The sequence below is a fragment of the Geospiza fortis genome, unplaced genomic scaffold (assembly GCF_000277835.1).
Source record: "Geospiza fortis unplaced genomic scaffold, GeoFor_1.0 scaffold276, whole genome shotgun sequence".
NCBI lineage: Eukaryota > Metazoa > Chordata > Aves > Passeriformes > Thraupidae > Geospiza > Geospiza fortis.
Genome location: NW_005054527.1, coordinates 163739 through 181246, shown reverse-complemented (window position 1 = coordinate 181246; position 17508 = coordinate 163739). Strand labels below are relative to the sequence as shown.

The 17508-nt window shown below is 36.8% G+C and overlaps 1 protein-coding gene across 2 annotated transcripts in view; it reads right to left on the bottom strand.

Moving 5' to 3' along the window:
* SCLT1 (sodium channel and clathrin linker 1) overlaps positions 1-17399 on the bottom strand; it is a 30432-nt gene extending 13033 nt beyond the window's left edge. Inside the window, exons 1-17 of one of the 2 annotated variants that reach the window (XM_014310413.2) lie at positions 17278-17399; positions 13752-13819; positions 13066-13118; positions 12167-12236; positions 11301-11356; positions 10795-10927; positions 9995-10117; positions 8247-8291; positions 6866-6936; positions 4364-4454; positions 4108-4199; positions 3333-3510; positions 2285-2383; positions 1743-1814; positions 987-1061; positions 383-528; positions 1-91 (exon numbers count right to left, since the gene is read on the bottom strand). The exon at positions 1-91 is cut by the window's left edge and continues 63 nt beyond it. In XM_014310413.2, coding sequence (XP_014165888.2) covers positions 1-91; positions 383-528; positions 987-1061; positions 1743-1814; positions 2285-2383; positions 3333-3510; positions 4108-4199; positions 4364-4454; positions 6866-6936; positions 8247-8291; positions 9995-10117; positions 10795-10927; positions 11301-11356; positions 12167-12236; positions 13066-13118; positions 13752-13805 — 1449 coding nt within the window. In that variant the 5' untranslated portion in view covers positions 13806-13819; positions 17278-17399. The remainder of the gene's footprint in view (positions 92-382; positions 529-986; positions 1062-1742; positions 1815-2284; positions 2384-3332; positions 3511-4107; positions 4200-4363; positions 4455-6865; positions 6937-8246; positions 8292-9994; positions 10118-10794; positions 10928-11300; positions 11357-12166; positions 12237-13065; positions 13119-13751; positions 13820-17277) is intronic. The other variant, XM_031063753.1, reaches the window with a different exon arrangement.
* Between the last annotated feature and the right edge of the window lie 109 nt (positions 17400-17508).

Below are 17508 nucleotides of genomic sequence, written 5' to 3'. Positions count from 1 at the left end.
ACTGACAAAGGAACTCTTTTCTCTTTCTGAATCCAGAGTGCTTTGCAATTTACAGATAACTTCCTGGCAACGGGATTTCTCTTCCTCAGAGCTAAAAGAGAAGGAAAGTCTGGCTGCAACTGAAGAACTGAACAACTCCTGAACCAGAGAATGAAAGAAATAGACTGGGAGCTATCCACAAATCAGCAAAGAACTTTATCATGATGATGGAATTGATAAAATCAATCTTAGTTTCACACTTATGGTATCTTAATACTAGGTCTGCTACTGAATGAAAAGATTTGACAAAGCCCTAACAACACACATTGAAAAGTTTAAATAGTCCAAGTAATTTCCACTGTTCTCTCTTCTTACTTCTGTAAACACCTGCAACATCACTTACTTCATTTCCAGCTGTTTCAGTTTATTTTGTGTCACCTGCAGACTCCGCTGCAGGTCATCCTTGGCAGCTTCTGCAAGTAAACACTTCTGATGCAGCTGCTCCAGCTTCCTACTGTCAGATTCATGCTCTCTGTGCTCCCTGTAAATCTGAAGAGTCAACTTACATGTCAGTGTACTCCTCATTGCAACCTCTTTTCCCATGATTTAAAACTAAACTGTATTTCTAACATGGTTGCTGCCACTTGAAAAAGAGGAAAGTTTCCAATGATCAGACATTTATTTTGTATTCTGTCTATTAATCTTAACTGGAATATCTACCAGCATTCTTTTGGTTTTGCTAAACATCTCTTTTACTTTTTACACTTTTCAAAGAACTTTCTTTTTCAGTTTGGTGTTGCTGCTTTAAAAGACCTTCTGGATTAAAAAAAAAAGAATGCAAACAACCTTAAAGTAAATATATGAAAATTTACAATTAAGAAAATCTACTCAAAAATAAAATAAGAAATTAAGGGAGAAATACATGAAAAATGGATAAAAAAATCTATGTATTGTTCCTTCTGTAAAGAGATCTTGAATGTGATGTAAAATACATACAATTGCCTTACCTTTTCAAGTTCTTCTTCCACTGCTCTCTTTTCTCTAATGGCTCGTTCAATTCGACTTTGTTTTTCTGCACATTCCTTTTCATAAAAGTAATTTTTAAACAAGATTTAATAAATCAAAAGAAAAACTCAGGAAGTGCTGAAGCCAAACATCACCCAGTGTAAATGCAGTTCTTGCTGCTGCCATGGATGCATTTGATTTTGTTTACCTGTTCATTATTTTCTCTATAGGATCACTCAATATACAGACCAAGGCACATCAAATGAAACCTTTTAAATTAAACTTAATGCGTAAATTGGTGCATAAGCACTGAATTCTTCTGGTCACCTGCATAATTTATTACAAGTTCCTGGTTCATTCAGAAATAGGATGTCTGTGATCTATAGACTTTCTCTTAGGATACTTTCTCAGCTTGCATATCAGCTTTCCTTTGTACACACACAAGTACAGATAAGCATGGAAGGCTGAGTTTAGTGTCTCTGAAAGAAACAGGGATACTGAAGAAGTGCCATCACATGGGAAATATTTTCTAGAGCACAGATCTCACTGTCAAAATTCCTGAGAATTCATCTCTGGAGACATGCAGGATGTAATGTGCTGTACAGCAAGAGAGGACTGTCCTACACAATTACTCATTAATCACACATTGGTTGACCTAAAATACCAAATTCTAGTGGAAATATTTGATCAGCAAAAGTCTTAGTTAAAGTCTCAGAATGTTTTGCTACTGAAAGTATTTTTATCACTCAACTCCATACCATCTGAAGAGCTGAAACTTCTTCTGTCAGCCGAGAAACCTGCATGTTACATTGCTTCTTTGCAGTGTCTACCTGTGACCAAAACAAAACTCCAAAATTAGTCCCACTAACTATTTTTCCATCTTGCTTTTTGACATATATATGTAGGATATAGGTGGTGCATGTATCCAAAGCATGAAAATAGCTGGGACTGCAATAGCTGACAGCTCTTATGACATAAATGTTAAAAGAATGTTTATAATCAATCCACACTACTTTAACTGAAGGTGTTTAGGAGAAAAAAGCACAAATGAAGACACCACAAGTGCCATTCACATCTTCACAGTGCAGCCTTCTCCATGCCAGTGTCTGCAGAGACACCAACAGTTTTGCTTCTTGTTTAGAACACGTGTCTGGACAATAAATGCTGAAGAGGATGGTGCTATCAGCATGCTGCCTTGCCACTTAGATTATCCAAACTCTTGTGAGAAAACTGTTTGTGATGACCATGCACCAGAGGAAAACCAAAAAATCTTCCCATCTTTCAGAACATCATAACTTACTTCCTTTCTAATTCTTGCAGCAGTATTTTCTGCAAGTTGAGACATTTCATCCTGCAGTTTTTTGATCTCTTCTTCCTTTTGTTTCTCCCCAAAGAGTGCCTAAAAGAAAAATAACAAAATGAAATATCACTGATATTTCAGTGTGATACTAAGAGCACCAAGAGGAAAACACACATTGCTCAAAAAACACCTTCTCTTCCCTTTTACTTTTTACACTGAGACTCAGTAACACTGACACTGAAAACATGTGGCACTAAATGCACATTCTTGTAAATCAGAACCACACAGAGAGTTAGTGTCAGTAGAGGCCTTTTTCTATTGGGACTTGGAGATTTTGGCTGAGCATGGAGTTATACAGAAGAAAGCACAGGAACCCAGAGCAAAATTTCCACCTCAGTCTCCCGCAGAGCAAGGAGAAAACAATTTGAAACACAAAGTGTTAACAGATATGTATATTAATGTGCATGTTTTTTATTCTCTTCATTAACTGAACGTTATCTTTTTTCCTTATGTTCATTGAATTTTCTTCCCAGTTTGAAAAATTCAGGATGTTTAAGCCAGAGGAGTAAATTAAGAATTGTCTGCTTGGTTTTGGCTCCTTGAGCCATGTCTTCATATCAATATTTTTGGCACAAACGGTTTTCTATGATAGTTTAATCACACATTGTATACAAAAGTTTTTTTTAAACCCCTTCACATGTCTAGGTTTCTTTGTTGATGACTCTGCACTTTCCTTGTTTCCTATGTCTTGTCTTTAACAGTTATAAATTTGTAACAGAACCTTCCTTTTTTTTCCTGACACCAGTACTGGGTAAGAAACTCTGAATTATTGTCAAAAACTTTGGCAGATTCATGTTTAGGTACAGTGTTATCACTTAGATGACCTTGATCCAGGCACTCAACATATGCTTTGAAGTTTGTAATGTATGACAAATCTGAATGATGAGTGGTCACATCCCAGTTTGCTCCCTGTGCATGACTAATCTTAATGAAAGAAGCTAGCTTGTGTATTCTAAATATCCTAATTTCTAGGAAACACCTGGCTTACCTGACTTTTTTGCAGGTTCGCTTCTTCCAAGAGCTGTATGCAATCTTGGACTTTGGCAACAGCATCATATGTCTCACTTTCTAGATTGGCAGACTTGGCCTGAAGCTCTCTGATCTGTTCCTCCAGGGCTACTTTTTCTGTTCTCAGCTGTTCAGCATCTTGAACAGCCACACACAATCTGCAAGACAGTAGAAATTTGACAATGTGATGGTTAATCAGGACACTGATCCATTCAAACTGAGCTATGAGTAAGTATCTATTCAAAAATTGCCCAAATTGCATTGTTTTCTGCTTGGTTTTTTTTGAACAGAGTGTTTTGAGTTTGATGATCAATCAAGTCCTAGAAAGAAACAGAATTACAGGAGTTAACTCAGATATCTAATCTCAGAAGATCCTTTGAAGAATCCCAGTGATATCCTGGGATAGATCACTGAAAAATGTTCTATATTAAACCAGAACAGAACAGCCCCAGAAGAAATAAAGTTTTCCTCTGTGGAGGAAACTGAATAATTGGATGTGGGCAATGAAGTTGCAGATACAGTTTTAGAGGAAGAAAGTCACTGGTAATTTCACAACAGCTCAGGAATTCTCATTGTTTAATTATGATTGTCAGTATTGGCAGGCATGAGAAAGGACAGAGGGATCATCAGAAACATCTTTGTTACTTCCTAACATGTTTGCCACAAAACATGCAAGGACAGACAACCTCTCTATTTTTGTAGGGTATAAATTTTTGCATGTATCCTGTTAGCAACACACAGGGAGCTCTCTTTACCTTATTTCCAACTGTTTTATGTTAGACTGCATTTGCTGCAAGCGTTTGTCAGATGCTGTTTCTCTCTCCTGGGCAGACATCCTGTCTTCTTCCTGGAAAGAATGAAAGTATCATCCAGACCTGATCTGAGCTGAACAAAATAAAGATATAGTCACATAAAACAAGCTAGATAACAACTTGCAGTTCATTTAACATCAGCATTCAGAAAATGACTGCCCACTCAGTTGCAACAGAAATGATTCCTTTCTTTGAATACCTTTCTCTCCAATTGGCTCTGAAGCTTCTCTTTCAATGCCACCATTTCTTCAAGCTTAGCATTTGCTGCCTGCCCATCTATTTTGGCTTGCCTGTATATAAAAAAAAACCAAAAAAACCCAAAAACCAGTTATAAGAGAGGGTGAAAAAATGGCTCAATTACAATTTTGTCACAATAGCTGGGAAGAGCAGAAAAATTCCACAATACTGTTCTCACAGGGCAGAAGAGGTTTTCCTCCTTCTTCCTATGTGGCACAGAGAGAGAGGAACACCAAATTCCAAAAGTCCTGTGGGAATTACCTCACAGATCATAAGAAAGGTGTATGCATTGATTAAAGAGGGACTAGGAAATCAAAAACTTCAAGTGATTCAATAACTTAGCTATAATCTGTCACAGATACATAACAGAGAAGTCTTTTGCAGAATTAGATTTCACTCTTTAAAGCAACAGGACCAGGAATTAAAACAATCATTATACACTTTGAAGGATTCAGCTGATGTGCTTTGTAATCTGAAGGAGAAGAGGGGGAAAAAATCCCCAGGAATAGTTGGTGAATCATGTTAATGAATAGTGGCTCTTCATCCTCAGTAGAAAAGTCTTTTGAAAAAAGCAACCCTGCCACTCCTGTGACTTGGGAACAGAAAGACACAGAGCCTTCACCTGGGGTGTAACCCAATTATTCAGCTGCATATTAGGCTAAATTTAAAAACCAATGACTGACTCTATCATAAAGGTAAAAGTGAGCAAACCTGTATTAGATTAGCTCATGCAAACTGCAGCACCAATGGTCATGAAAGAAGCTGGAAAATATTTCATACTTTTAACAATCAACTTCAAGTAAATATTTCTTCTAGAAATACTGATTTTGAATTAAGGGCATAAAAGTCAAGCATACATGAAAATCTTAAGCAAAATATACACAACCCAAGCAATTTTATAACAAATACTTCATTTCAGCCCAATTAATTGGATAAGTTAATTTAGGGTTACAGTTTCTTTAAGATGCAAAAACTACAATAAAAACATTATTCCTAAACACATGGTCTTCAGTGTGAGCCCAAAACTTTGACCTTAGTGCATCTGAGATATTGCATCTTTCTCCTGCAAGAAGTACTGGAAATTCAGGAGGACATTAAATTGCCTCCTGCAAAATATTTTAGAAGTGTTGTAAAACAAAATATAAACTCAAAAGGCAGCATAAGAAGGGAAAAATAAGAAAAGTGGTCATAAAAATCAGAATACCTTAAGCATTAACAATGCATTTTAACAATCAGGTTCAGATTCAAAGAGGTCTGCATTCTACAGGCAACAAACTGATTCTAAAGATACAGCTTTTATTCTTTACTGTACACTGTATCTTTGACCTAATTTTGGCAAGTTATCTCTGTTTAGGAGCTTTAAGATTCGGAAATGCAGATTCATGCCCTAGCTATGCCAAGTTTCTTAATTTGTGTTTTATCCAGGCCACACAAAGCTAATTTAAGCCTCAATTCTCTAACACACAAGTTGGTTTTTTAAAATTTATTTTTGCATTCCTGACTTAGTATTCTATTCCCATAAATCATGTAAAACTATGGAAACAATCCCAAAGGATTAGAATTGTCAGCACCATATGCTATATAATCCATGCAGACTACATCTTGATGTTATAGAAGCAACTGGTGAAAATATTCCAGACTTCTTGGAGAAACACTGCAGCACTTTTTACGGCCAGACAGAGCTGCTCCCATTAACTTTGGGAGTAAAACACTGTTTTTAGGGGTGCAAGGACTTTAGCCTGATCTGAGAGGAAGGTGAGCATATCAGTGTCTGCAACTAGAGATGGATAATGACTGAATTGCTTGTTTTACTCTCACTTCATAAATCCACTGAATGAAATAAAATTTTAATTTGACATCAACCATCACTAGTTAAAAGAGAGAAGAGACACAGTAAACTGGCATTGAATAGACTTGAGCTGTAAACACAAATAATGATGAAATTTTGTACAGATATTATTTCTCCTTTCTCTTGCTATACTTCAGGAATGTAATTAACACTTCTTTTACCTTTGCTTTTCACAGAACCTATGGTTTAAGAGCTCTTTATTGATAAGAGTTGAAAGCAAATTTTATTAAAAAAATTAAAAGTTGGAAGCTTGTTTGAAAATTCAAATTTCAGCACTGTAATGAGCAACCATGCAGCTGGCTTTTGAGCAAATTGCATTCTAATGAAAGCCTATCTTCAGAATCAATTGTGATGTGATACAGACAATTTCTTTTCAGTCAAAGGTCAAATGTTGACTATTTCAGGGAAAAGCTGAAGCAAACAACACTAACTGGAAATATGTTACCATATATAACACTAATGATGTCTGGCAAACTTCAGAGACAGTTATTGAAACCATTTTAACTATGAGGATGAAATTAGCTTGTAGTACAAACAAGGCCCATGACACAGCAGCAGGTCAGGAAAAGCTACAGAAAAGATGTCAATTATTTTTTTAATCTGCCTGCTTTATACCTCAGTTGTTTTCGTAGCTGCTCTAGCTCCACATCTTGTTCTGTCACAGTTTGCAGAAACTGCTGGTTGGTCTGTGAAATAAAGAGAGATTTGTAATATATTCACTATAGTGTTGAAAATGTTACACATGCCTTACACTGAGACAGTAAAGATGACCACAATGGCAGGCAGCATTCAAAATGCACAATATTCTTCTTTTCCCCCCTCCCTCCTGTGAAACGCTAATGTTCTTCTTGGTTTTTTTTTTTGACTGTTGCTAAGAAATTGTTTTCAGGCACTTCCTACTTCTACAGTACCTGAGTGCTAACAGTTCATTTCCAGACCACCACGGAGTACTCAAAGTAAAAACCCCCATCTTGCCCAGATCTATTATTTTGGTTTCATTAAAAACAACAAAATATCAGATGAAATGAACTCAGATAATCAACAAGATCTTTCTGCAAATTTCTGCAGTTTACTTCAGTTTTTTACTACCCTAAATATTTTAACATCAGCAGTGAACACTCTTGCCTCAATACTGAATCTCATTTCCAGAGATTATGCTGAACAATTCCAACCTGAGCACATCTAGGAAACACAGCTGTTTTACCACAATAAAAAATGTCACTAATTAACATGTCTCCTGACTTCCTATTTTTCAGTTTGTTAGTTCAAAAAAATGGCTTCATGCTTTTTTCCATGACATCTTTATGCCTTTGGCAGCAGATGGTGCCAAATGTTTCTTGGATAATGCAAACAAATGGATTATCTTTATCTTAAATATTGTCTTAACTCTTTTCTGTGATGTGAGGAAAAAAGATTTCAGTGATAAAAACCAAGATTAGACTGTTAGAGTAGGTTAGGAATCTTTTTGCCAGTACTCCAAACACTCAAAAAAAAAAAATCATACAGGAATCAAGAACAAGCTGCCCAGTCAAAAACCTCACCCCCTCTTTCACCTCAATTTTTCAACAAAAAGCTACTTGAGTGATTCTATTAAAACTGCTTGTCAATTTTGGAAGGCCTAGGCTAAAGCTTATTAACTAAGAGGTCTCACAGTGTAAGGATGTGGATAAAGCACTGGAAGGTTATTAGAGCTCAGCAAAATGTGCATAAAGGTGACAAGGACACTGAAGACAGCAGTACCAAAACAGGAATGGATAAAAATGTGCCAGACAGAGCATATGCAAGAGGGCATAATTGAAAGAAATGTTTCCTTTGTGAAGACATGTGTGAAGTACACTAGCCACATACTGTAACTCTGAGTGTAAGCTTACCACTGAAGTCTGCAAATTTAAGGGGCCCCAGGTATGTGTGAAGGCCTTTTTGCTTTGGTTTTGTACTTTGAGGGGCTATTAGGAAAAGAAATAAATTACTAGTTCACTGTGCAGGTTTTACTCACCACGTGCAGTTGGCGAGTCAGCTGCTGAATGCTACTCAGCTGATCCTAAAAAGAGAATTCAGAGTTTCTTATAATAATTATAGTCAGAAAGAGTGAGTAATTAGAAAGCTTCATTGTCAACTGAAAACATTTTAAAAAAACTTATACATGTAGCAGTGTGACTTCACAGATTTCAGCTGGATTGTTTTTAGCTGTTGATTTCATACCCCATAAATTAGATTTCCTACTGAACAATTTATCTAATTTTTCCTGGGTCACAAACTGCCTCCTTCCAAACCTCACATGCACTTACTAAGAAAACATGAAGGGACACATGAACAGTGTTTTTAAAGAGTCATAGAGACAGTGGTGCTACTACAAGTATTTTTGCTAAGCAAAGTAACAGACATGCATCCATTGATTAAAAAATGCCTGTTATGGACATTTTAATTTGTTCTTTGCCATACAGGATGGCTTGTATCCCTAAAAAACACAACTCAGTTAAGTTTTTGAGTGTCTGAATGTGAACTCCATCATTCTAGGAGAACTGGCATAACTCAGGAAAACCATCTGCAGCATGCCAGGTGCCTTCAGAGCAGAGAGAGGACTGAAGTGTTTTTTAATTGTGCCATCTAACAGTCTCGAGGCCAAGGCTATGCTAGGAACCTGTTCCTGCCACTCCCTTACCTTCTGCATCCAGTCCTTATGATGTCCCCTCTCCTCCTTGCCTTCTGTCAATTCCAATTCTACTTGATCTTAGCTATTTCTATTTACCTCTGACAGCTGTTTGCTGCTCCTTCATTGAAAGCTAAACCTAAAACAAAAGCTTATTTAACTGGAGAGCTGTTTTCTCTGGGAGACATTTAAGAATAAAAGGCTGTTTAGCCTTGTTCTTGTCAAGGTAGAATTGAAATGCACCAAAAATTTAGTTACTAATAAGAAATGTAATCTAGAAGCCCTACAACAGCTACCAATGGCTCTCTATACTCTACTGTATGAGTGTGTTATTAGTAACTGACAATACAACACAAAAAATAATCTAGTAGAAGAAACAGGAGCAGAAAGTTGGAACTACACAAAGATCAGAGTCCTCTTAATTATTCCTTGAAATAATTATGAAATTTGACAGAGTACAACAGCTGCACAGACACTTATCCTTTTTCTCAGAAAGGATCACACTACCAAGGTGAACTTAATACCACAAAAACCCAAAAATCAGTAAAAAAATATTTCTGAGGTGAGCTGTAACTGTGCCCACAAGCCAAGTGTGTTTGAAAATAGAGAGGAAACATTAAAAGAATTTGTAGGTTCTCTCCTAGGAATACATGTAGCAAAGTACATAAATGCATCAAGTTTCTATTAGTTGTTCACACACTGAGCATCTTTACATGGCTCATCAGAGCACAACAGCTTTTCTAAAAATTTCCTGAAAGGACTTCCCAAGATTCAGCAGAAGAGAAACAGGCTGCTAAACACAAGCTAGCATTAGACAAAGATTACTGAACTTAATTTTTTCACCTGTTTGCTTCTTTAATGAATAACAGCAGGAAATAGTGACTTCTTTTCCAGCTATTTAAAGGAGAACAGATAAAGAAAGACTTTCCCCTAAGAATTCAGAAATCTTAAGCAACTTTTCCACGTTTTGCCGTCCTGAAGATTTCCGACTGTGCAATTCAAACACAGGATTATTTATATGCACGTGCACATTTTGTGTACACATAGATATGTATATGAAAAAGAAAAAAAGAACAAAAATAAATGAAAATTACACTCTGCTTTTTCCTCTCAGCTATGAGAACATGTGTTCTGGTCAGGCGCTCCTGGTACTGCTGCTGAAGGCGGTCGTGCTCCTGCGACAGCGTCTGCCAGCGCTCGACTGCTTGGTCTCTCTCCTAATTTACAGAACAATATTCTATTACAGCACCTTTGTCTTCATCTGTCATTGGCTAAAAAGACAGGTCTTAACTTCTATTTTGAAGAAATGCCATCAGCTCTACTGTTCTCTGCACATATTTTAAAATTTAAATTCAAGTGCAGAAAAACAAGATGCTTGGAAGTTCAATTCCACTTCCAGTTTTTTGCCTTTTTTTTTTTTTGAAGAGCTTAAAATTTCACAGGTCTTTAAGGTAGGCCTGCAGTATAGATACTATTCAAATACCAAAATTCAATTGATATATTGCAATAAACTGAACAAAGTTCACTTGTATTTTTACATTTAGATACTGTTTTCTACATCCCACACTTCCCCCCTCATATCACATTACAACAGTTTGGATTAAAATGACAAGTTGCTACAAAAAGCTTGAACTGAACAAAATATTTAATGGAGTTGCTGATCATGAATTTGACATAGAGATGAAGTCAACTAGGTAAAATTACTGACACAAATATTAAAAATTATTTTATGAATCTAGGAAAGAAGTTTCTTCAATCTCTGAGTTCAAGAGGGGCTCAAAACAGCCTCAAGCAACTCTGACCAAATGATTTCTGAATCAAGAAATAAAACAGCCTCCCCTAATCTGCCAAGGCACAACAAGAGAAATAAAACAATATGTTTCATCTCACACACTTGCTTTGCCACACGTAGTTCCTCTTGAAGGGTTCTCACTGTGCCTTCATCTGCAGGAATATCAGTTTCCAGATGCACATAAGGAAGAGCCTCCAGTTGCTTCTCAAGAGGCTCTTTCAACTCTGCATGCAGCCTGAAATTCAAAGAACTAAGTTCAGCAAGGTATTTCTTTAGAAAGGGATTTTTTTTTTACAACTGAAATATACTGTGCCTTCCACCTATACATACTACTTCCCTCCAAGTCAAATTTAAATACATTCAATTATGTTCTATAAACAAAATGAACAATTTGAGATAGTGTCACATCTAGTTCTTTTAGTGACATGGTAAAATCTTCTCTACCTGGTGCTGTAATCTGTATTAAGCACTTCAAGATCCTGAGATTAGGATCCTGAGTTTACTAAGTAGAAGATCTCAAAGATTTCAAGGTCCTAGGAAAAAAAAGCTTTTTAATGTTTAGAAATCATGAGACACAGTAGCAGCAACATGGCAGTGCAATTATTTACCTTTCATTTTCCTTGGTGACTTCTTCCAATTTTTTCTTCATCCCACCCATTTGTGCCTGACACAAAGACATTCAAGAGTTAGCACTCATTTAAATAACACAAACTCTGGTAACACTGTCAATTCTGTATTTCTGACTGACATTGTAAAAGATGGACAATTTAATCCAGCACAATACTGTAATTGAAAGTCAATTGCTTTTTTAAGGCAAGTCACAGGATGCCACTTGAATTTAATGGCTGCCAAGTCCTGCTACACCTCAGCATTTGGAAGTTATTACAGATGTAAAACTTAACCTTTTGAAATTCTTATGGCTCCTACAGATTGATTTTTAATTAACTCAGGTTCTTAGGGGTAGAGTGGATAACTCATCTTTTATGCTGCAAGCATAAAAAGTTTAGCAATTAACTGAGGAGAAACTCCAGTTATATGGACCAACTTGGCTGTTTTGTTTACTAGTGCAAGGAAGCCATAGTGCTTCTGTTGCCTCCTGAAACTGATCAAGCTGCAAGACTATTTGCAAAATCCTTATGATGGACAGATCAAACCAATTAAGTGCATTAAACCAAAAGCAGTGTGTAACTTCTGCGTGAAGATCACAAACAAAAATTGCTTTCTGTGTACCAAAAGTTTTAATGTCACTTATGTTTTCAGTCATGTGAAAGGAAGATGGATCCCTTTCACCTCAACCCCCACGATGACACTGTTGCAATTTGGACAATCTCCTTTTCACAGGAGCTCTCCACTCATCCCCTTGAGGCAGCCTGCAGTCCAGCAGCTTTGTGAAGCATGACAAAAACTAGTGCCCTACATATTCACACCACTAAAAGGAGAAATTTCCAGTGTGAAATGTAGGGAATGCCCATACCTGATAAAGCTGCAGCTGCTCTCTCATTTCCTCCACCTGTTTTCCATACTCTGTGATTAGAGCTGACAAGCTAAGAAGTTGAAAAACATGATTAGAATAAGTTTTGGAAATGCTGATCTGCTCTGATAATTAACTAGTTTTAAAGAATTTTTAATCTAGAGGCCAGAACAGAGCAGTCACTTTCCTTGAGTTCCAAGCTCGACATTCCTCAGAATCAAATGTACAAATTTAATCACTACTTTTAAATAATGATTATTAACAGCAAGGGTTCAAGATAGCAGAAATAGAACATATAATGGGACATAATAAATTACCATTCACACAATATTAATATTTCATTGAGTCACACAGAATCCCAAATATTAAAAGACTAGGCTACAATGCAGAACACTGTAGTTCTATACATTCCCCCTCCTAATATTTTCATAACTGCTAGCAGTTCTCTGAAAATTCTATATTAAAAGCTAAGAAGAAAAGCTAGGTTGTTTTTGTAAGAGGAAATTACAATGATCATGAAACCATTTACTGATAGAAAGCTGTTAGCTGAAGAGTGCCAAAAAAACATTTAAAAAATGTCCCCCAATCTCAACAGACAGCAGTTACCTGTGTTACCTAGATCTGTGCAGTCTTACCAGAACTTTTGTTTATTCTCTCAAAACTTGGACTAGAAATTCCTTCATTCATCTCTCATCCTCTATTTTACAGCTTGTGGCAGCAAAGTCAGTAATTTCATTTACTGAATAAACACAATACCACCTAAAACCAACTTTTACAGTAAGACCTCTACCGACACATGTATAAAGGATCTAGTTCACCTGGATATTTACACTTCTGTGAACACATGACAATTTCCTTCAAATACACTGCAGTATTCCCATTTATCACTTGCAATCAGTTACCTTTGGTCCATCATCCTGGATCTTGATGTGCCATCACCACCAAGGGCATGCTCCTGGAATGGAATAATAATTTAATCATTAAAAATTGCACATAAATGTATGTGGTTTTAAACTTTTGTATGAAACCCAAAACTGCCTGTAATTTGTACACAACATGACACAGAATCACTTTCAGGTTTATGTTCAAAAACCCTCGAGTGCTGTCCCAATATGAAAAAATAATGATTTTTTTTTCCTGAACATGTTCTGATCTAAAGCATAATTATGTCTGAGAGAAAATCAACACAATCTTAAAAGAACAATCATAGGTCTGTGTAAGTGCTTGGTTCATTTCCATGCATGTCAGCATCAGGAAAGCACTGAAGCCCGAGCTTCTGCACAAGCTCTCAGGCTTGTGGTACCCAGCACAAAAAGCTACCTCAACATGAGACCAATCTCTTAGAAAAGTGAAAAAGTGCTCTCAATTACAAATCAAGTGCTCTTCCAGGGATAAAACTTTCAGAAATTCACCAAAAATATCATAATTCACTGTTAGGGCAGTTTTTTCTGCCGTTGCTCTGTTGTATGAAGGACCCAAAACAGGGCCAGACAACACTGAAGTGAGCTGTGTTCCATGTTTGGAAAGCTGTTTATCACAAAACATAATCAAAACAATTCTTACTATTTCCATGCCTGAGTTCACATACCTGCTCAGCAGTAATTCTCAGAACCTCACTGGTTTCACAGTGTCCAAGTGCCATTTTTAGCCTCTGATCTGAAAAACACCACATTTGAGAATCATGGCTATAACACAGGCCTCAATCTAAATAAATGGGATTAGCAGTCAGAAATACATTTAACAATATAATGCTTCAAGGGAAAAATAAAGTTTCTAAAATTCTTCTATATAGCACAATTGTTAAAAAAAAAAGTACTTGAAAAAAACCTGCAGGAACTGTAATAATAATAATTATGAATTCCATTCCTGTTATATTCAGTTTTCTTTAAGAATTATTTTTGCTCTGTTTTGTAAGACTGAGTAACACTTTTGTAACTGGAATGGGCAACAAAGAAGAAAAAAGAAGTTGGGAATGCTGTATTTTGATTTAATCAACTTCTTGCCTATTTTTCTTGATACACATCCCATGGTTCTTTTACTAGTTCTGAACTTCTAAAGGAGGGTATAGGAAAAAGACAGGGGGGACACAAAGGAGGTAACAGCAAAGGAATGCCAGGAAATAGGAAGGGGAAAGTTGCTGCCCTTACTAGCCAAAGGATGTAAACCTGAGATGCCACAGGGGCAAAAAGGGACAGGTTTTAAACACTTAGAGAAATTCACTTTCAACAGTAAAGCATCAAATACATTCTGAAAAAAGTTCAGCATGTACCACAAAATCATGGAATGGAGGATTATTATTTGTAGGTCTGGCTACTAATATTTCAAAAAGAATTCAGGTAAAACTCAACCTTCTTTACAGCTACATATTTAACACGACAAACACTCTACAACATAAAGTATAATGCTGGTTAGAGAATCTCATTTCAGATGCATTACACACATTCAGTGTTTTACAACTTTGATTTTACATTTGTGAAGCAAGAGAAACATTAATCCATGCTCAGAGTAGGCCTAAAACAACTTGGGGCTCAGCTGGCATTGAAGCCAACTTCAAATCTTGTCCTGTGAAAATGTATAAAGATATTAGAAAAAAAAGATTAAACTCTTTGATAGGAAAGGGAAAAAAAATTCACCAAAAGAATAATAAAGCACTGGAATGCTCTTCCCAGGGAGGTGGTGGAATCACCATCTCTGGATTTGTTTAAAAATCGACTGGACATGGCACTTGGTGCTATAGTCTGGTTGAGGTGTTAGGGCATAGGTTGGACTTGATCTCAGAGGTCTCTTCCAACCTCACCATTCTGTGATTTCACAGTGAATTTAGTCTGAGTTCTACCTAGATTCTAAAGACTTACAAAATAAGCTACATCCAAAAGAAATATATATGAAAAAGCAACATGTAGGGGAATAGAATATAAGTAAATAAAGGTAGTATAGAATGTAATCTTACACCCTAAAGAGTTGCAGCTGAACCAATTATTAAGGATTAGGAGCAGGCCTGATGTTAACAGGCCACACCTGTACCCAATAAAAAGAAGAGTGTTATAAAAGAGTGGGTTGGTTGTAAGAGAAACTGGAGTCAGTTGGCTGCTGTGAGGACAAGGAGGAGTCAGTGCCTAGAGGAGCTGCCTACAAGAACCATCAAGGAGGTATGAAACTTTAGCACTATGGAACCCTTGCGATGTAATGACAATAGAGCTTTTGCAATATAATGACAACAGCAGCTTTCTAATGTTTGAAAAAAATATAATTTTTTCATGCCACAGGATAATAAGTACTCTTGCAAAGCCCAAGAAAAATAGAGATTTTTGAACCAGAATGACTGTGTTATCTCAAGACAGAAGATTTTCTGCTATCCTTGGAATCAAAAGTTGGTTTTTCACCTTTGCCAGCGCACGGAACTTGGTACCCAGTGAAATTCTGAGGTCTGAGTGATGGAGCTGCCAAGTTTTCCTGCAGCACTAACTGGGGACAGGGACATTCCTTGGGACAAAGCACCATCTCCAACTCCCAGGAATATAAACTCAGCAGAAGCAAATCTGTTTGGCCAGTTATTTTGCTGGTGAGTAACTCAGATGTACTATGATTAAGTCATGTTAAGTCATATTAAATCCATCAAGTAATGCATAATTCAAAATACTAATTTTAGTCCATAGAGTAAATTTCATGAATAACTGGCAAGAGAGCTTTCTGAAGTGTAGGAAATGCCAATCACTTGTTTTTGAAATTTTAAAATTTAAATTTTAAAAGTTTAATGGCAATAAAATGGTTATAAAAATAGTGATATAATTAGAGTAATACGAATTTGGACAACTAGGATTAGGACAACATGAGACAATAAAAACAAAGAGTTACAGATAGTTTGGATATCTCTTCCTGGGCAAAATAAGCCCGAGAAAGGACACACTTTAACAGAGAATTAACCCTTAAAAGCAATAGCCTGTTGCATGTTCATACACCTCATACAGGATGCATAAATTCCATTCAAACACAGGATTCTGGCTGGTCAGTGTCAGCTTCTTCCTCTTAATCCTGACAGTATCTTCAGAGCTGAGCAAGGCAGGAAGAAGTCAGTTTCTTCTGATAATGGAGTAATAAATTCTTTTTCTCTGAAAGATTCAGGTGTCCTGTGGCTGCTGTCTCGATGCAAGAACCTCAATCCTTTCTTAAAAAAAAACTCACATATACAGTTTCTATTTTAACATTATGTTATAACCTAAACCACTACTTAAAAAAATTAATACAGTATAGCTTTCTAACACAACACATATAATATTCATTTTAATACTTGCAAAAAGCCAATCATAAAACATGTGTTTCTTACACTGTGATTTCATTACTATGAAAAATGCGTATTTTATGATTGGCTTTTAGCAAATATTAAAATGAATATTATATGTGTTGTGTTAGGAAGTTATGCTGTATTAATTCTCTTAAGCAGGGTGTTGAACATAGTTTTAGGTTATAAAAATTGTTAAAATAGAAACTATGCTATGTAGGATACTTTTTTTTAAAGAAAGGACTTGTAGCGAGATGGCAGCCACAGGTCACCTAAATCTTTCAGAGAAAAATAATTTATTGCTCCATTATCAGAAGAAATAAACTTCTTCCCGCCTCGAAGGCGCTGTCAGGATTCAGAGGAAGAAGCTGACGATGACCAGACAGAATCCTGTATTTGAATGGAATTTATGCATCATGTATGAAGAGTATGAATATGCAACAAGCTATTGTTTTTAAGGGTTAATCCTCTGTTAACGTGGGTCCTTTTTTGGGCTTATTTTGCCTAGAAAGAGGTACCCGGACGCCCGTAACTCTGTCTCTATTGTCTCATATTGTCCAAATTATTATTACTCCAACTGTATTACTGTTTCTATAACCATTTTATTAGTATGAAACTTCTAAAATTTTAAAAAAAACAAGTGATTGGCGCTTTTCACAATTACCAAAGAGCCACTCATACAAAAACGCATGTGCTTTTGGCCATCACCCTCATTAGCAGCTTTTAATTACTGGTGTTTAGCTAACTCAAAGCGCTTCCCTCACTGGGAATCCTACGGAACACAAACCTTCATTCGCACTGGTAGCGAATTCAAACCCTCGTTGCCCGCACTCACCCGGCCGTGCCTCGCTCCCACCTTTCCCCAGGCAAACTCCACGAAGGCCTGGGGGGAAAAGCCGCTTGTCTGGCTGGAGGGGAGGGAAGGAAAACCAGAGCTGTACCGGAGAAGGGAGGGAAAGCCGGAGCTGTACCGGAGGAGGGAAATAAAACCAGGGCAGTACCGGAGGAGGGAAGGCGGCTGGAGCTCGCCGGGGCGGGACGCGCTCCCCTCAGCCACCGGCGCCCC